The sequence below is a fragment of the Rosa rugosa genome, chromosome 4 (assembly GCF_958449725.1).
Source record: "Rosa rugosa chromosome 4, drRosRugo1.1, whole genome shotgun sequence".
In the NCBI taxonomy this organism is placed as follows: Eukaryota; Viridiplantae; Streptophyta; class Magnoliopsida; order Rosales; family Rosaceae; genus Rosa; species Rosa rugosa.
Window position 1 is genome coordinate 6,618,818 of NC_084823.1, and position 15,637 is coordinate 6,634,454.

At 37.9% G+C, this 15,637-nt stretch overlaps 3 protein-coding genes across 3 annotated transcripts; 1 reads left to right on the plus strand and 2 right to left on the minus strand.

Moving 5' to 3' along the window:
- Positions 1-750: 750 nt before the first annotated feature.
- LOC133707336 (RNA-binding protein CP33, chloroplastic-like) lies at positions 751-6,089 on the minus strand. The gene is made up of 6 exons (XM_062132889.1): positions 5,955-6,089; positions 4,631-4,730; positions 3,878-4,162; positions 3,504-3,715; positions 2,157-2,429; positions 751-1,055 (listed from the first exon to the last, which is right to left on the minus strand). The coding sequence occupies exons 2-4, from the start codon at positions 4,721-4,723 to the stop codon at positions 3,554-3,556; spliced, it is 540 nt and encodes a 179-aa protein (XP_061988873.1). The 5' UTR covers positions 4,724-4,730; positions 5,955-6,089; the 3' UTR covers positions 751-1,055; positions 2,157-2,429; positions 3,504-3,553.
- A 533-nt stretch (positions 6,090-6,622) lies between these two features.
- On the plus strand, positions 6,623-7,651 carry LOC133744233 (uncharacterized). The gene has a single exon (XM_062172373.1). It carries the CDS (start codon positions 6,623-6,625, stop codon positions 7,649-7,651), a length of 1,029 nt encoding a protein of 342 aa, XP_062028357.1.
- A 1,008-nt stretch (positions 7,652-8,659) lies between these two features.
- Positions 8,660-12,265, minus strand: LOC133707335 (uncharacterized). Its single transcript, XM_062132888.1, has 6 exons — positions 11,793-12,265; positions 11,438-11,710; positions 9,646-9,800; positions 9,340-9,466; positions 9,117-9,233; positions 8,660-8,993 (listed from the first exon to the last, which is right to left on the minus strand). Exons 1-6 carry the CDS (start codon positions 11,985-11,987, stop codon positions 8,847-8,849), a joined length of 1,014 nt encoding a protein of 337 aa, XP_061988872.1. The 5' UTR covers positions 11,988-12,265; the 3' UTR covers positions 8,660-8,846.
- Between the last annotated feature and the right edge of the window lie 3,372 nt (positions 12,266-15,637).

Genomic DNA, 15,637 nt, shown 5'->3' on the forward strand with positions numbered 1-15,637 from the left:
ACAAAAACCATGTGAATCTTGAATCCTCTGTAACCTAGAGTGTGATAATGAGAAAGCCAACGTATGAAGTGTATCTGTTCCTTGTTGGAGAACAGAAATAAGCTGTTTGTATCATCATAGTCACACACCAGAGTACAATTGTATTCAGCTAATTTGATAATTAGGGAATTGAAGCAGACAGCAATATAATCTCGAACGTTACCAATAGCATATAATCTGTTCATAATTTTATATGTGGTCATTCATCCGTTCATATATAATTCCCCTCAATTATTTCCTGTTATATATGGTGCGGTGGCAAGTCTGGTGAACTAAAAGTGAATTTCTTTCACAACTACATTTATGGGGGTGAACTGAATTCTGAACTACTCTCAACACTGGTCCAGAGACATAAAAATGCGTTTCTAGAGTTCAAGGACTTGAAACATAGATCATCGGAGGCTCAAGATTACTGTCCACCTGCGAGGCTTGTTCTCGTAGAGTTTTGAAATGAACAATAACAATCGGTTGAAAAAACATATGAACACCTTCGCAACCATTTCTGTATTAAATTGGTCAAAATGTATCGTCAGCATCATCAAACCTATTGTTTTCATATTATCAACCAGCAATTTCAATCATCTCCATCAAACCTATCGTTTTCCTTTAAATTTTTGTCAATACAAAACCTTTTAAAGCCTTTGTTTTCATATACCATTGTAACCATGTAATGCAAATGTTAATTCACGACATTCCCATTTCTTAGTGTGACAACAGAAAATGTACTCGTTCATAATACTGTAAATCTATGCATTCCAGCCATTCACTAAAAACAATTGGCAAATGATTCTTACAAGTTACAAACAATTTTGTTAGTCATTTGAAAATCTGCAATCTTATGCCAACCAACCCATATGATGGGTACATAAAAAGGTACAAATGAGAGGTGACATATACATCAGACTATTTCGGAAGTTTTCCTATTGCTTTTTATGCAGTCTTGAGTTAGGGGAGTTACAACGCAAGGGTGAGAGAGGTTGTCTTGCTGATTCTTGGTCACTGAAATCGACCTTCCCCTGAATCGGAAAATAAAATTCATGAGAAACTAGGTCAAGTTTTCCATAAATGCAAAAATTTTGTTCAGAATGAGATAGAATAATAGAATGATATATACAGTATCAGCACTGAATCTGAAATGGAAGGGACTAAAGCTTAAAGTTAGGTTAAAGTGCTAATCTTATACACAGTTATATTAGAATCCTGGTCCCGAATATATACAGTAGCAGCACTGAATCTGAAATGGAAGGGACTAAAGCTTAAAGTTAGGTTAAAGTGCCAATCTTATACACACTGTTATATTAATAAGCTTTCCCAAATTCCACATCTAGCAGCACTCTACTGAGATGGAAGGGAGTAAACTCAAGTTTGAGTGATAATGCAAGTTGTCAAACTCTGAATCCTATACACAGTGTTCAGCAGATACCCCAAACTGGCTTCACATTTACTCTCTTGAATAATTGACAACAGGTTAAGTTTTTACAAAGGATTGAGATAAAGAGGGTACCAATAAGGCAATAACTGATTACGTTGAACAAAAACATGCACATTGAACTTTTGCAATAGCAACAAAAGAACATGAGAGCTTCTAATTCATGGCTAGACACGTCCCTTACATTGAAGAAAACTAATATTTTGGTATGACTTGATGGCTTCAGTTGATTGGGCTCATACTTTGCCCTAAACACTATTATTCTCATCAAGATCAAACCAAGTTTACATACAATGTATTGTAATAAGTATTCCAAATGCTTGAAAGAAATTGGCCAAGAAAACAAGAATAGAGCACCGGGTGTGTTTTTAGTGGAGTTATAACTTTAACCTTACAATCGGAATATCAGACAAGTTCAGCAAAAGCAGCAATCAAACAATTCCTCCTGTCTTCCAATGGAACATGAGTTGCCGCACATAAAAGATTATGAAGCACAACTATCCAAACTATTTAGATTGTTCTAATTCAACAATGAATTATAACAACAGCAGTTCAGTTCTCGAATAACCTTGCACAATTAATGACTCTCACAGCTAATTACCAAAGAATCAAATCAAACAAGTCCAATTTCATTCAATCCATGAAAAGCTAACAACTACACAAATAAAAGATAGTTAGAAAGAATTACCGAAAGCCTCTCGTATTCATTCTTGTAAAACTTCAATTCTTCCCTCAATTCTCCCAGTTCATCCTCCAACTCTACGACCCGAAACTCAGCCTCCTTGGTCCTCTGGTCCGCCTCGTTCCCGAAATCCATCAAAGCCTCTCAGTCATGATCATAGAGCGAGCACTCCTTCTCCAACTTGTTGCACTGACTCACCAGATGCGCACACTCCGCCGCGAGTCTCTGATTCTCCTCCACAAACTTCCTCAAAGCCTGAGCGTTCATACAAGCCTCGGCCTGAAACCAAAAAACCATAAGAAACCCCAACCAATCCAACAGGTGTTTGCATATATCATGCCTTGTAAGTAAACAAATAAGGTATTTCTACAAAGTCATAAAGAATTACCTATATAAATGCTTGATTTAGCAAACAGGTGCTTGCATATATCATGCCTTGCAAGTAAACAAATAAGGTATTTCTACAAAGTTCTGAAATTTATTGTCCACCCTTCTTTTCTTAGGCTCGTTTACAATTAGTTAAACAAGAAAAACAACCTGGTAAACTTATGTCAAACCAAGTGGTTAACACAAGAAAGGACTTACCAGAATGCATTGTAAGAAAAAATATTTGAAAAGGTGAAGAAAGATTTAGTGTATGGGATTTGTTTTTCTGAGTTCTGACATCTACCGCAGAATAATAGAGGAAAATGCAGGACAGAAAAATTTTCAACTATGCAGGAAAGCAAAATTCCTCCAGACCCCTAGTTCTTGACTCTACTATTTTAAATCATTAACCAGGGCCATCATCACATGGCTTTCCTGTTGGAATGGTTCATAGTTTGGAACTCAAAGCGGAGAGAGATTCTAACATGATAGGCTTAATAATGCATGGATTGGCATAAATGTGAGAAAAATGAGAGGTAGGCTATGAATAGAAATCACTGCCAGTCACCATAAGGAAAAGGTTTACAATACAATCTTTGTTCTTTGTTCTTTGTTCTTTGTTTTTTTTCTTTTTGGGATATCACTATATCAGTCAACCATGCATTTCTTGTCTGCACAGCAATCTGCATTTATGGAACTACTTGTTTACATATTCATTTTTCAGTCAATTTACAATGCTTATCTAAATCCAAGGTAGTTTAAGTAATTCAGCAGTTACTGCATAAATTAGGAACTTTAGTATAATGTGTATTCTTGCAACCAAAAAAATTGAAAATTAAAAAATAGGAACACTCCATTTCAACCAAAGACCTAGCATTAGTGAATATTGATTAAAAAAAGTATATTGCAAAGCTAAAACCGGCACAAACCATAACTAGCTACATCATTTTCACACCAGCGGGACACAATTCAAAGAGAGGATAATACCTTAAAAAACACGATGTGAAGAAAATGCAGATGCTCCATTCCCCCAAAGCTCACTTCTTATCACTGTCATCTGCTATCACTTGCTCTGAAGTAGAACTCAGTTCAGTAGCATTATCACCCGACTCTGAACTCTCTACTGCTGGTTCTTTAACTGTTGGTACTTTAACAAATTGTTTACTACGTGCCACACGAATTTTTCTTCCGGTAAACAACTGCAAAACAAAAACTTTTGAGTGATTTCTTTCCTTCAAAATAGCCATCCACAGATCCAATACGCAGTGCAATTCATAATTCTAAAAATTTGTAAGGTATTCCCTGATCATCAAAAACAGAAAGTCAAATGATTCAGCACATTTTTTTAGCAGAAAAATTACCTTCCCATGGAAAGTAGCAAGGGCAGCCTCAGCCTCTTTCTTGGACTTGAAGCTCACAAATGCATATCCAGCGGACCTTCTAGGATTACCTTCAAATACCCCTTCTGCATTAACAATACCAGTACCGTCTGAAGTAAAAAACTCCCTGAGATCTTTAGCCCCTACTTCGTATGACAAATTTTCCACATACAAATTAAATGTTATGTGTTTGGATGGCATAGGAGGGGGAATCTTCTTCTTTTCTGGCTTGGCATAAGCCATCTTTATTATACGACCGTCCAATTCCTATAACACATTCCACAAAAGGAGAATATTTTACTAAACAAGATGGCAAAGAAGCGAGATAACAAATTATGTACTTGGTTACGCAAGATATGGTGGAAAAAAAAATTGGATTCCCTTGAAAAACGTCTTTTTTCTATAGCTAGCACATTTCACAAACGCAAGAGCCAACACAAATAACCTCCAAGTGATTCCGATAACGCCTCCTGAAACTTTTTACCCCTGTTTCACATTGATTCTTAAACTTAAAACTGAGACAATTAACCCACAAAAAGTTATCATGACAGTGATTACTTGGCATTTCAGTAGCTTGTATACTTTCCTCTAGCATAATCACCATGTCTCACATGGCAAAAAATTATAAACTAAATTGCTTTCCCAGTTAGCATAGTCTTCTTCCTCACTGACTGATTCGAACGTAATGTGAATTCTACAAGTATCACAGAAGATAAGAGAACCCATTATGCTTACAGTCGATTCGAGACTATTGAGAGCCACACGAGCCTCCTCTGGTGAAGCCATAGTCACAAACGCCAATCCCCTGTTTCTGGTCTTGTTATACATGGCAAGCCTAACCAACACAATCACAAAAACACCAATCAATACAGCAAAAAAGACCAAAAAGAAAATGTTGCATCACATCAGAAAAACTTAAGTTCCTGCGCTTTTGTGTGATCGATGCTTCATTCATTACACTAGGTCTATTAATATTCTGTGAAGCTTTCTTAGAAACAGAATGGTAACCAAAAGTAAAGGTGACTGATCGCCAAAATCAGACTACACAACAGAAGTAATATTTATAGCAACACAGTGCCGCTATCTACTGTCCACACTCCACAGTTATCACAATTGCCATAATTCATAGCAATCAAATGATTCATTTTTAAGGTTGCCACCAATCACTGTCCACACACCACAGTTATTCCAAAATTTGATTGTTCATAAAACAACAACACTCGTATAGGTAGAAAGCCGGAATCACTATTTGTTTTGAGCCCCTAGGGAACATCAATTTTCCATTCCCCAATCAAGAGCATTCAGTCTGATGTTATGGATAACAACCAGCCTCTTGAGCAGAATCGCATATTAAGCTAATCAAAATCACTCATTACATAGGCATTACTACAGAATTTGCTGCTATCCTAAAGCTAAAACTTAAGTCTGTTCAGTTTAGTTTCCACTGACTGATGACTTTATTGTATAAGAATCTACAAATCACACGGCCGGAACTAAATATGAGCCTAACCCAAGTACCCAGTTCGAAAGTCTCAAAATCATTTTTCACTGAACTGATTACAAATTAACTTTTGATTATTACTGAAAAAAGGTTGAAGCTTGAGTACGTCGACTCAGTATCTTAGAATGAGGTCCAATCTCTCATCTTTTGATTCCTCAATCAGCAGAGTTCAAGTTTAACATAACAATTACCCAGAATCTTGCTAATAATGCAATATCAAGCTAATAAAAAACCTCCAGCTTTTGGCTTTTCCCTAAAGCTAACACTATAATTATGGATACATTATGTGATGAACTGGTCTCCATTTTTTTCAGTTTTCAGCCAAAATAGTTTCCTTTTAATTCAGGCCCACTGACTCCTGATTCCCAATCTCAAGCTTTATACTAAAGATCAAAACTTTAAGCTATGCATATAATGGTTCAATGAGAAGTACAAGTCAATCAATACCAGAAATTCCAACCATTCAAATCCTAGAATTGAAGCTCAATTGATGCGTAAACTCCACAAGTAACCCCAGAATCCATCAAAATTTAAGTAACCCATATTGGCCATATATACCTTGTCAGTTTGGAAGTGCTCCAAGTCGTCGTGAAGCCCCGTCTTTGTGGCTATGTTTTCGTCGTCGCCACCGCGGACGGTGGCTGTATGGAGAGACTGGAACATTCTCTTTTTTACTTTGAATCAAATAAATAAAAGAGAGAGAGAATGAAACAATTTTAGGGTTTTAAAATAAAAATAGAAATAATTTCAAAAAAAAATAATAAAAATTGGTCTTTTTTTTTTTTTGAAAGGATAAAAATTGGTCTTTTAATAAGACTTAAGAGTTAAGAACTGATGGAAGCGAGTTGGAGGGGCTTCTGTGAGTGGAGAGCGGCTTCTCCAGAGTGGTTCCATGGCTGTGCGTTAATTGGTCAAGGGCAATTTCCTAAATCCTAATCCAACACGGAGAAGAGCAAATATTCTCCTCAGGGGCAGTTTCGAAAATTAACATTCCTAAATCCTAATCTGCAAGGGAGTGCCGAATCCTCTCCTCTATCTATATATAGTCAGTCCCCCAGACACTCCTCCTCATTCCTAAAAAAAAAGACTTCCCTTCTCATCTCGAGCGAGTTTCCTACCCTACATTAATTCATCAGTCCCCCAGACTCTCCTTCTCATTCCCAAAAAAAAAAAGACTCTCCTTCTCGTCTCGAGCAAGTTTCCTACTCTACATTAATTCAATTAAAATGGCAATTTCTTGTTTCATGATGAGCCTAGAAGACCTTGATGTCGGTGTTGTGAAGACCTTCCACCCCACTGATTCTGATTTAGTGGGAACCTATCTCTACAACAGAATCAAATCCCCAACCCCAATTGGAGGAAAACAAACATTCCCTGAGATTGAAATATATGGCACCACAGGTTTACCACCATGGGATATTTGGAGAATTTATGAGCCTTCCAAATTTCCACATCAAGATTATATCTATTTCTTCTCCCGGGTCAAGAAGTTGGGTTCCCGCTGTTCTCGCAGAATTGGCTGCCATGGGGGCACATGGAGCGAGACAGAAGCTGCTAAACCTGTCTATGTCAGTGGAATTGAAGAGCCTTATGGGAAACTAAGGAAGTTTAGATACGAGAACAACAAAGACAAGGGCTTTGAACACCATGCTGCTTGGTTGATGGATGAGTACACCATCAACCAAGCACCCGATCTGGCTTTGTGCCGACTCAAAGTCAATGATAAAGGAGCTGGAGGAAGAAAAAAGAGGAAGAAGAGTTCTTATGAGACTAATGAGGACGAGAATCACAGAAAGACAAAGAGAGTTCAAGTTCAAAACAACACGTGTGAGCAACAAAAGGGAAGTGCCTCATTTAGTAGTACACAGCAACTGCCCCCACAATGTGATGATCATGATTACTCTATGGATGAGAACCTATTGTTCTCTCCAACTGGCTTGGTTGATGATGATTATCATGACATTTTCAGTAGTGATGAGTTTATGGCTTCTCTTGATCAATGGTATGAGGAACAACTTTCGGATTCTTCACTACTAGTGCCGCAACAACAAGTAGAACCTAACAATAGTTGCGAGGAACAACAACACCAACAAGATGAGCAGAAACTGCTGCCTTCTCCCTCTCTTGTTCACGAGCAGCAGCTCTCTGGTGGTTTTGATCTGATGGTTTGTGGTTATGATATTCCACTCGATACTCCCTACTTGCAGTCTGACGAATTTTATGGATTTGATCAAGATCAGCCTAAAGCACTGTGAGTATTCTGAGGTCAGCATCAGTATTTGGATAATTGACCACAGGCATTCCTCAACTCTAACTTCTTCCTCCCCTCGAGGCAACTTCTTTTGGCAGCCAAGTTCAATGAATTGGCTGGACTACTACTTGTATATTTTAGTTTTAGCTAGGGAGATCTTTGTAGATTTATTTTTCATTCTGAACACAGTAATTAATTACTAGTTACTGCACTACACTGTAACACAAAAAATTATGAATCATGTTCAAAGTGAACCTCAACTGAAAAGAAATTTCTACTTCTGGCCAATTCAAGATCACATCTTGCAACTAAAGTAATCCAGATTTATTGTTTTCTGCTCAAGTTTCCTTCCTTTAGTAGTTCTAACTTCACATACCTGAATTCTATAAAGTCTCAGGTGGTCAAGGTATCGAATAAGGCATGAATTAGAAAACAACATTGTACTTTTATGACTACTAGTGCCCACTACCAAGAAACTTCATATTACCATCCGCTACTACTGAATTGCAATAAAGCAAATGCTGCGCCATTTATGAGTATACTACTAGTAAAACTCTAGGACAGAGGTTTCTACCATTTTCTGATGCTTAGAAATATTGGATACACTTGGAGATCATGATAAATGACAAAAAAAGAAGATGAAATTTCTATATATCCAATTATTATCCATACATACAGAATATTACAGATGATGAAAGCTGAATGCTGATATAACTATATAAGCTATGTGAATCTTGAATCCTCTGTAACCTAGAGTATGGTAATGAGAAAGCCAACATCAGGCACCGGTTTAGGTAAATTCAACGCTTAACTATCAGTTATATTTGTACACAATTTCAATCAACCAGCAATTTCAATCATCTCCATCAAACCTATCGTTTTCCTTTAAATTTTTGTCAATACAAAACCTTTTAAAGCCTTTGTTTTCATATAGCATTGTAACCATGTAATGCAAATGTTAATTCACGACATTTCCATTTCTTATTGTGACAACAGAAAATGTACTCGTTCATAATACTGTAAATCTATGCATTCCAGCCATTCACTAAAAACAATTGGCAAATGATTCTTACAAGTTACAAACAATTTTGTTAGTCATTTGAAAATCTACAATCTTATGCCAACCAACCCATATGATGGGTACATAAAAAGGTACAAATGAGAGGTGAGATATACATCAGACTATTTCGGAAGTTTTCCTATTGCTTTTTATGCAGTCTTGAGTTAGGGGAGTTACAACGCAAGGGTGAGAGAGGTTGTCTTGCTGATTCTTGGTCACTGAAATCGATCTTCCCCTGAATCGGGCTGCTGCTCATCACCTTAGAGCTAGATTTTCGCTTGTTTGACTGCAAAAGGTGAGAATGCATAAAATTAGATCCTACTACAATTTCATGGGCATGAAATGCCAAGGAAAGTATAAGAGCATAGTAAAACATGCAATCAAAGCTATTCTTCTCCCTTTCTCTCACCTTTGTTGATACATCAGTATGCTTTCCATCAGAACTGTTTCTTTCCTTGCGGTACTGCTTTAGTAATTTTTTGTTAGCTTCATCTAACACTTTGTTTTCTTCGAAAAGCAATTTGACCTGCATTCATCATAATATATATGGGATATCATTAGTTCATTACACTATATCAGGTCTGACATGGAAGTGGAAGAATCAATATTAGAAAACGTTCTGCTCTTCTCACCTCCTCTTCAGCAGAAAGAAGATTGATCCTTAGATGTTCTTTATCCTTCTCAAGTGTTTCATTATTCTTTTGAAGTGTTTTCAACTCAGCAACTAGCGATAGAACTTTTTGAGATGACGGCCTCAAGCTGCCACGTAAACAAAAAGTAATTTTAAGCATTCTCTGACTTCAGAAAATAGAAATTGACACCCATATATCAGCAGCAGATGAAAGTAGACTGGGCAATTCAAAATGTCAGCAGTAAAACAATACTCTGCCAAAAAAACAACTCAAAGAGGAACAATGCACAGTGGTAAACAAACTCACCCATTCCACATGTTTAGCAACCTTTGACATGACTCATTTCCGCTATTGGCCTCCAAAAATGCACATGCCGCCCCAGTCTCATCTTTGGTCAATGTTGCTAAAACAGATTCCATTAGTTTCTCTTCAACAGGTGAGCCTTCAGCAGATGAATCAACCTTCAACATAGAAATATTCATCAGCCTTCGTAAAATCACAGTAAAAGAGACTCTGACTCATAAAACCTATTTTTCTATATCATCATCAACACGAAATACAACATCTGCCTAAGAAGTGATTCTTACTGATATTTAAGCCTGTTTTGCAATTACAAAATCCAATCTTATTTGATTGATAAAGTAATAATAAGTTCCACATGACCTTAGTAACACAATACCTAAATAGCTTAACCAGATTTGCAGGTATATTATGTCACGTAAATTGTAGCTGATAATCAACTGCCCATATGCAGACATTGCTAACTGTCACTAATACGTTCAGTGGGATAACAATTCATATTCTTCATATACATTCCACATAATCTCTCATTAATCATTATACAACCAATGAGTGGCATACGATGGACTCAGTGACTTACATTAGATTCAAATTTTTCCTAAAAACAACAACAAAACATGCATTAAGACAATCAAATCAACTTCTGACTTCATGTTTTAAAAAATCGGAAAATAAAATTCATGAGAAACTAGGTCAAGTTTTCCATAAATGCTAAAATTTTGTTCAGAATGAGATAGAATAATAGAATGATATATCTTTCTAGAATCCTGGTTCCAAATATATACAGTACCAGCACTGAATCTGAAATGGAAGGGACTAAAGCTTAAAGTTAGGTTAAAGTGCTAATCTTATACACAGTTATATCAGAATCGTGGTCCCAAATATATACAGTTAAAGTGCTAATCTTATACACAGTTATATTAGAATCCTGGTCCCAAATATATACAGTTAAAGTGCCAATCTTATACACACAGTTATATTAATAAGCTTTCCCAAATTCCACATCTAGCAGCACTCTACTGAGATGGAAGGGAGTAAACTCAAGTTTGAGTGATAATGCAAGTTGTCAAACTCTGAATCCTATACACAGTGTTCAGCAGATACCCCAAACTGGCTTCACATTTACTCTCTTGAATAATTGACAACAGGTTAAGTTTTTACAAAGGATTGAGATAAAGAGGGTACCAATAAGGCAATAACTGATTACGTTGAACAAAAACATGCACATTGAACTTTTGCAATAGCAACAAAAGAACATGAGAGCTTCTAATTCATGGCTAGACACGTCCCTTACATTGAAGAAAACTAATATTTTGGTATGACTTGATGGCTTCAGTTGATTGGGCTCATACTTTGCCCTAAACACTATTATTCTCATCAAGATCAAACCAAGTTTACATACAATGTATTGTAATAAGTATTCCAAATGCTTGAAAGAAATTGGCCAAGAAAACAAGAATAGAGCACCGGGTGTGTTTTTAGTGGAGTTATAACTTTAACCTTACAATCGGAATATCAGACAAGTTCAGCAAAAGCAGCAATCAAACAATTCCTCCTGTCTTCCAATGGAACATGAGTTGCCGCACATAAAAGATTATGAAGCACAACTATCCAAACTATTTAGATTGTTCTAATTCAACAATGAATTATAACAACAGCAGTTCAGTTCTCGAATAACCTTGCACAATTAATGACTCTCACAGCTAATTACCAAAGAATCAAATCAAACAAGTCCAATTTCATTCAATCCATGAAAAGCTAACAACTACACAAATAAAAGATAGTTAGAAAGAATTACCGAAAGCCTCTCGTATTCATTCTTGTAATACTTCAGTTCTTCCCTCAATTCTCCCAGTTCATCCTCCAACTCTTCGACCCGAAACTCAGCCTCCTTGGCCCTCTGGTCCGCCTCGTTCCCGAAATCCATCAAAGCCTCTCGGTCATGATCATAGAGCGAGCACTCCTTCTCCAACTTGTTGCACTGACTCACCAGATGCGCACACTCCGCCGCTAGTCTCTGATTCTCCTCCACAAACTTCCTCAAAGCCTGAGCGTTCATACAAGCCTCCGCCTGAAACCAAAAACACATAAGAAACCCCAACCAATCCAAGCCAAAAAAACCAAAAATTCAAAACGAATGCGAACACACGAACCCTAGATCGCTCCAGAGCCTGATCCTTCTCCTTCAATTTGGCGAGTAGAACCGTGTACTGGTCGCGCAGCCGTCGCCTCGCGGCTTCCGAGCACCGGAGCTTCAACTCGAGAGTCTGCGTGGACACGGGGAGGCCGAGGGTGTGGTCAATCGACTCTCTGATGTAATCGTCGACTTCTTGCGGAAGCGGATCCATTCTTGCCGGTTCTTGAAATTGGAATTGGAAGAAGGAATGAGAGAAATTGAAACCCTAAGGTTTCGATCCAAGGGGGTTGGTGATTGGGGCGAGTCTGAGAGTGACTTGAAACCCTAGAAATGGTGATTGGGGATTGGGGATTGGAATCGAAAGGTCGGGTCGGTTTGGGAGTGGGAAAACTTTTCGCTCTTTTTCACACTCATGTTTTGCTCTCAGGGCTTTTAAGGGAAAAGGGGAAATTGAATTTGGTGTGGGCTGCGTATTTCGAATTTGAAACTCTAGCCGTTATACAGGTACCATGGGAGGAGAGGGAAAAAAAACAGTGGTTGTTTTACCTAAAAATCTAAAATACTATTGCGAAATAATATCGCAAAATAACTTATAATTGTGCTTTTAATTTTGGCTGACTTGGGTTGTAACTGTCGTAATTGTCAACTCCACACAGCTTGGTCTGGGGCTCTCGACCTGTGATCTCTTTGCTAGCGATAATGAACCGACCGTGATCTCCAGCGTTCGGCAACGTTGGGGCGTCGAGCTGGTAGAGTCTGAACCACCTTGACAGCTCGAATCTAACTATGGACTCTGGTTGCCTAACCAAGCTTCCACATCAGCAAAATTACAAAGAATAGAAAATTAAGTTTTGGTGTTTCCGGCGGGTTTTCTGCATATTTCGGCGACTCTAATGATCGATGATGAAAAAGGAGATATGAGCTCTACAATTTGAATAATTGAATTTCAATTTTGGTTAAAGTTTTGGGCTTTTGGTCACTATACGGGCTCACTGTGCACATTAATCATTTCAAACCTTAATTAATTCATATGTTTAGAACCTTGGATACAAAATAATTAATAGACCCTCGGTTCGTACAATTCACAAAAGTTTTGGAATTGGATAAGTCATGGAACTGAGAGAAGAGTAGTTTATTATCGACACCATCACAACGCCGAATTTGTATTGAGAAACTTGTGGAGATGAAATTCAAAATTAGATGATAATTTGATAGTAGGGATTGTCCATCATCTTCAACTAAGGTATCGATGTGAAACTTGATATAATTACATTGTTATTACCTTTGTAACTTAATGGGATGCTTTTTTAGCCTTAACTGATCTGGAATAACCATGTAAAGAATTACTCTCCGGTATGTCAAGGATGGCTATATATGTGTCATAAGATGTAACGTTCACCTTGTGGGTCTGTATTTCGATTTATTTCCAGCCAAAAAAAAAATGCATTCAATTAAACAAAAAAGATGAACCATACATTGTTCAAGTAGAAATGGAACAGAGTCAAGTGTTTTAAGTCTTCCGCATACTCCAAAGTACTAGACTTGGAAAGAGAATTGCAGGTTGAAAATTCGAGTCTGGACTTGGAAAAAAAAATTGCATTGAATAACACGCTATTAGTCATGTAGAAAAAAAGCAAGGTCTGAACTCTAATAGTGACCCTTGTAAATAGAATGTGCAACGAGAAAACTTGCAACTCGCATTATAAATAACCTAGCTTAAAACAATGGTTACCTAAAAATTCTAAAAATCTAAAATACTATTACAAAATAATATCGAAAATAACTTAAGACGTCATTCTCACACAAAAAAAAAAATAATAAAAAAATAATAATTGTTTGGACCCAAAATGAGCGTTTTGACCTGACAATGCACGTCTTGGAGAAATTGAGCCAATGTCAGTGGCTCAAGCTATATATTGTCGACAAGTTCGAAATATATATTTAGAGGCTAAATAAAGCCTACTATGGAAGCATGGAAGCATGGAAACATGAAAAGTCAACTTTAGCACATTTTCCTACTTCGTCTAGGAGAAACCGAGCTAAACAAGGAAAGAGGGGCGGCAGACTAACCAAATGAAATCGAAATGAGCTGAAACCTTCCAGATTAAATCTAGAAAGCCCAAGGATCATTTCTTATGAAGAGTGACAGAGCTAAAAGTGAGTGGAAGGCCTTCAAACAATCAGTCCAATTTCCTTGTCTAGAAAGGCTTGGAAACTGGACCTGTAAGAGGTCCAGCAGCGTTTTCGGCCCAACCACTATATGAAAAGCTCTGAAAATTTATCAGGGTGCTCTACACTCATAGTGGAACATTTCTTATGAAGAAGTCACGGTCAGAAAATGAGTGATTAATGGAGATAAGATTGAAGGAATTTCCTTGTCTAGAAAGGCCTGGAAACTGGACCTGTAAGAGGTCCAGCAGCGTTTTTTGACCAACCACTATATGAAAAGCTCTGAAATTTTATCAGGGTGATCTACACTCATAGTGGAACATTTCTTATGAAGAAGTCACGGTCAAAAACTGAGTGCTTGATGGAGATAAAATTGAAGGAATAAAGGAGCAGAAAGTGCTTCCTTATCTCCGAAATTCATCATTCCTTATCTCAAATTATGCCTTCTTATCTCCTTATCTCCGAAATTCATCATGCTTGATCTTCAATTATGCTTCCTTATCTCCAAAATTCATCATTTCTTATCTCTAATTAATGCTCCACCATCATTTGTTTAATGCTAAACACCTTGGCATGGTAGCCTATAAATAGAGGTTACAATTCACTCTAGACAAGAACACAATTCACACAACAATACATCTCTAAGATGATCTAAGTCTCTCTAGAGCAAACCTCTCTAAGAGCAGCTCCTCTCCTTCTCTTTCTCTTACCGGTGATCACACTCCTAGTCCTAGTCTTCTCAGAAGCCGACTTTCAGTGCCACCAAACCCTCTGTCAACGTACTTCGGTCCTAGTCTCCTCGGGAGCCGATTGTAGTACCACGACCACAACGGTTACGGAACCAGCCAAGCAAGGGTAACGCCCTAGCAACCCAGCCAAGCTAAAGTCACGCTTTAGCAAGATCTCAACACTTCCCAGTGGTTCTCGCTCTGCTCGATCTACAACATCGAGTATCGATTGTGTTAACAAGAAGAAGCTCAGCAAAAGTCCTCACCACGAGGCATAAAGAATCCCACGACGAGGTTGGTGCTCTCCTCGTCTACAATCGCTCAAAAGAAGTCAGGTTAAGGGACACCCCCAACGACCGCACCCGAACGGTGCTGGCACGCCCGCGCAGAAAAGAGACTGTTGACCAGCTGCAACAAAATTGGAGCCAAACATTTTGGCACGCCCAGTGGGACAACACTAGAGTCTTTTTGCATTTGTTCACCATCATTGAGATGCCAGGGGAAAATCTTTACCAAAAGAAATTCCTAAAGTGAATAGATGGTCAATATTACCACTGGGGATACTGCCAGTAATGATGACTTTATGCCTATTCCCATCCCAGAGGGGGCAAGCATTGAGGAACAGCTCGCGATCATCATGGCTAACATCGAGAGGCATAAAGAAAAGCGAGCCAGGGACATGGCCAGTTTGATCGCAAAAACAAAGCAGAGGTTTCGCGATTGGGACCAACAAATTGAGGCTGTTTATGGAGAAGATGGTCCACAAGATTGTTCTTCTGACAATAAAGTTGTCTCTGAACATGTACTTGACTTCTCCAATGATCAAGCCAAATATGTGGCTACTGATCAGATGCATGGGGGGCAAGATGGAGCCCATGTTCATTCTGTTGATCACCAAAAGGAATTTCTTAAAAATTCTAATAGCCAAGCGGTGATTAAATATGATCTAGGCGACCAAATTGTT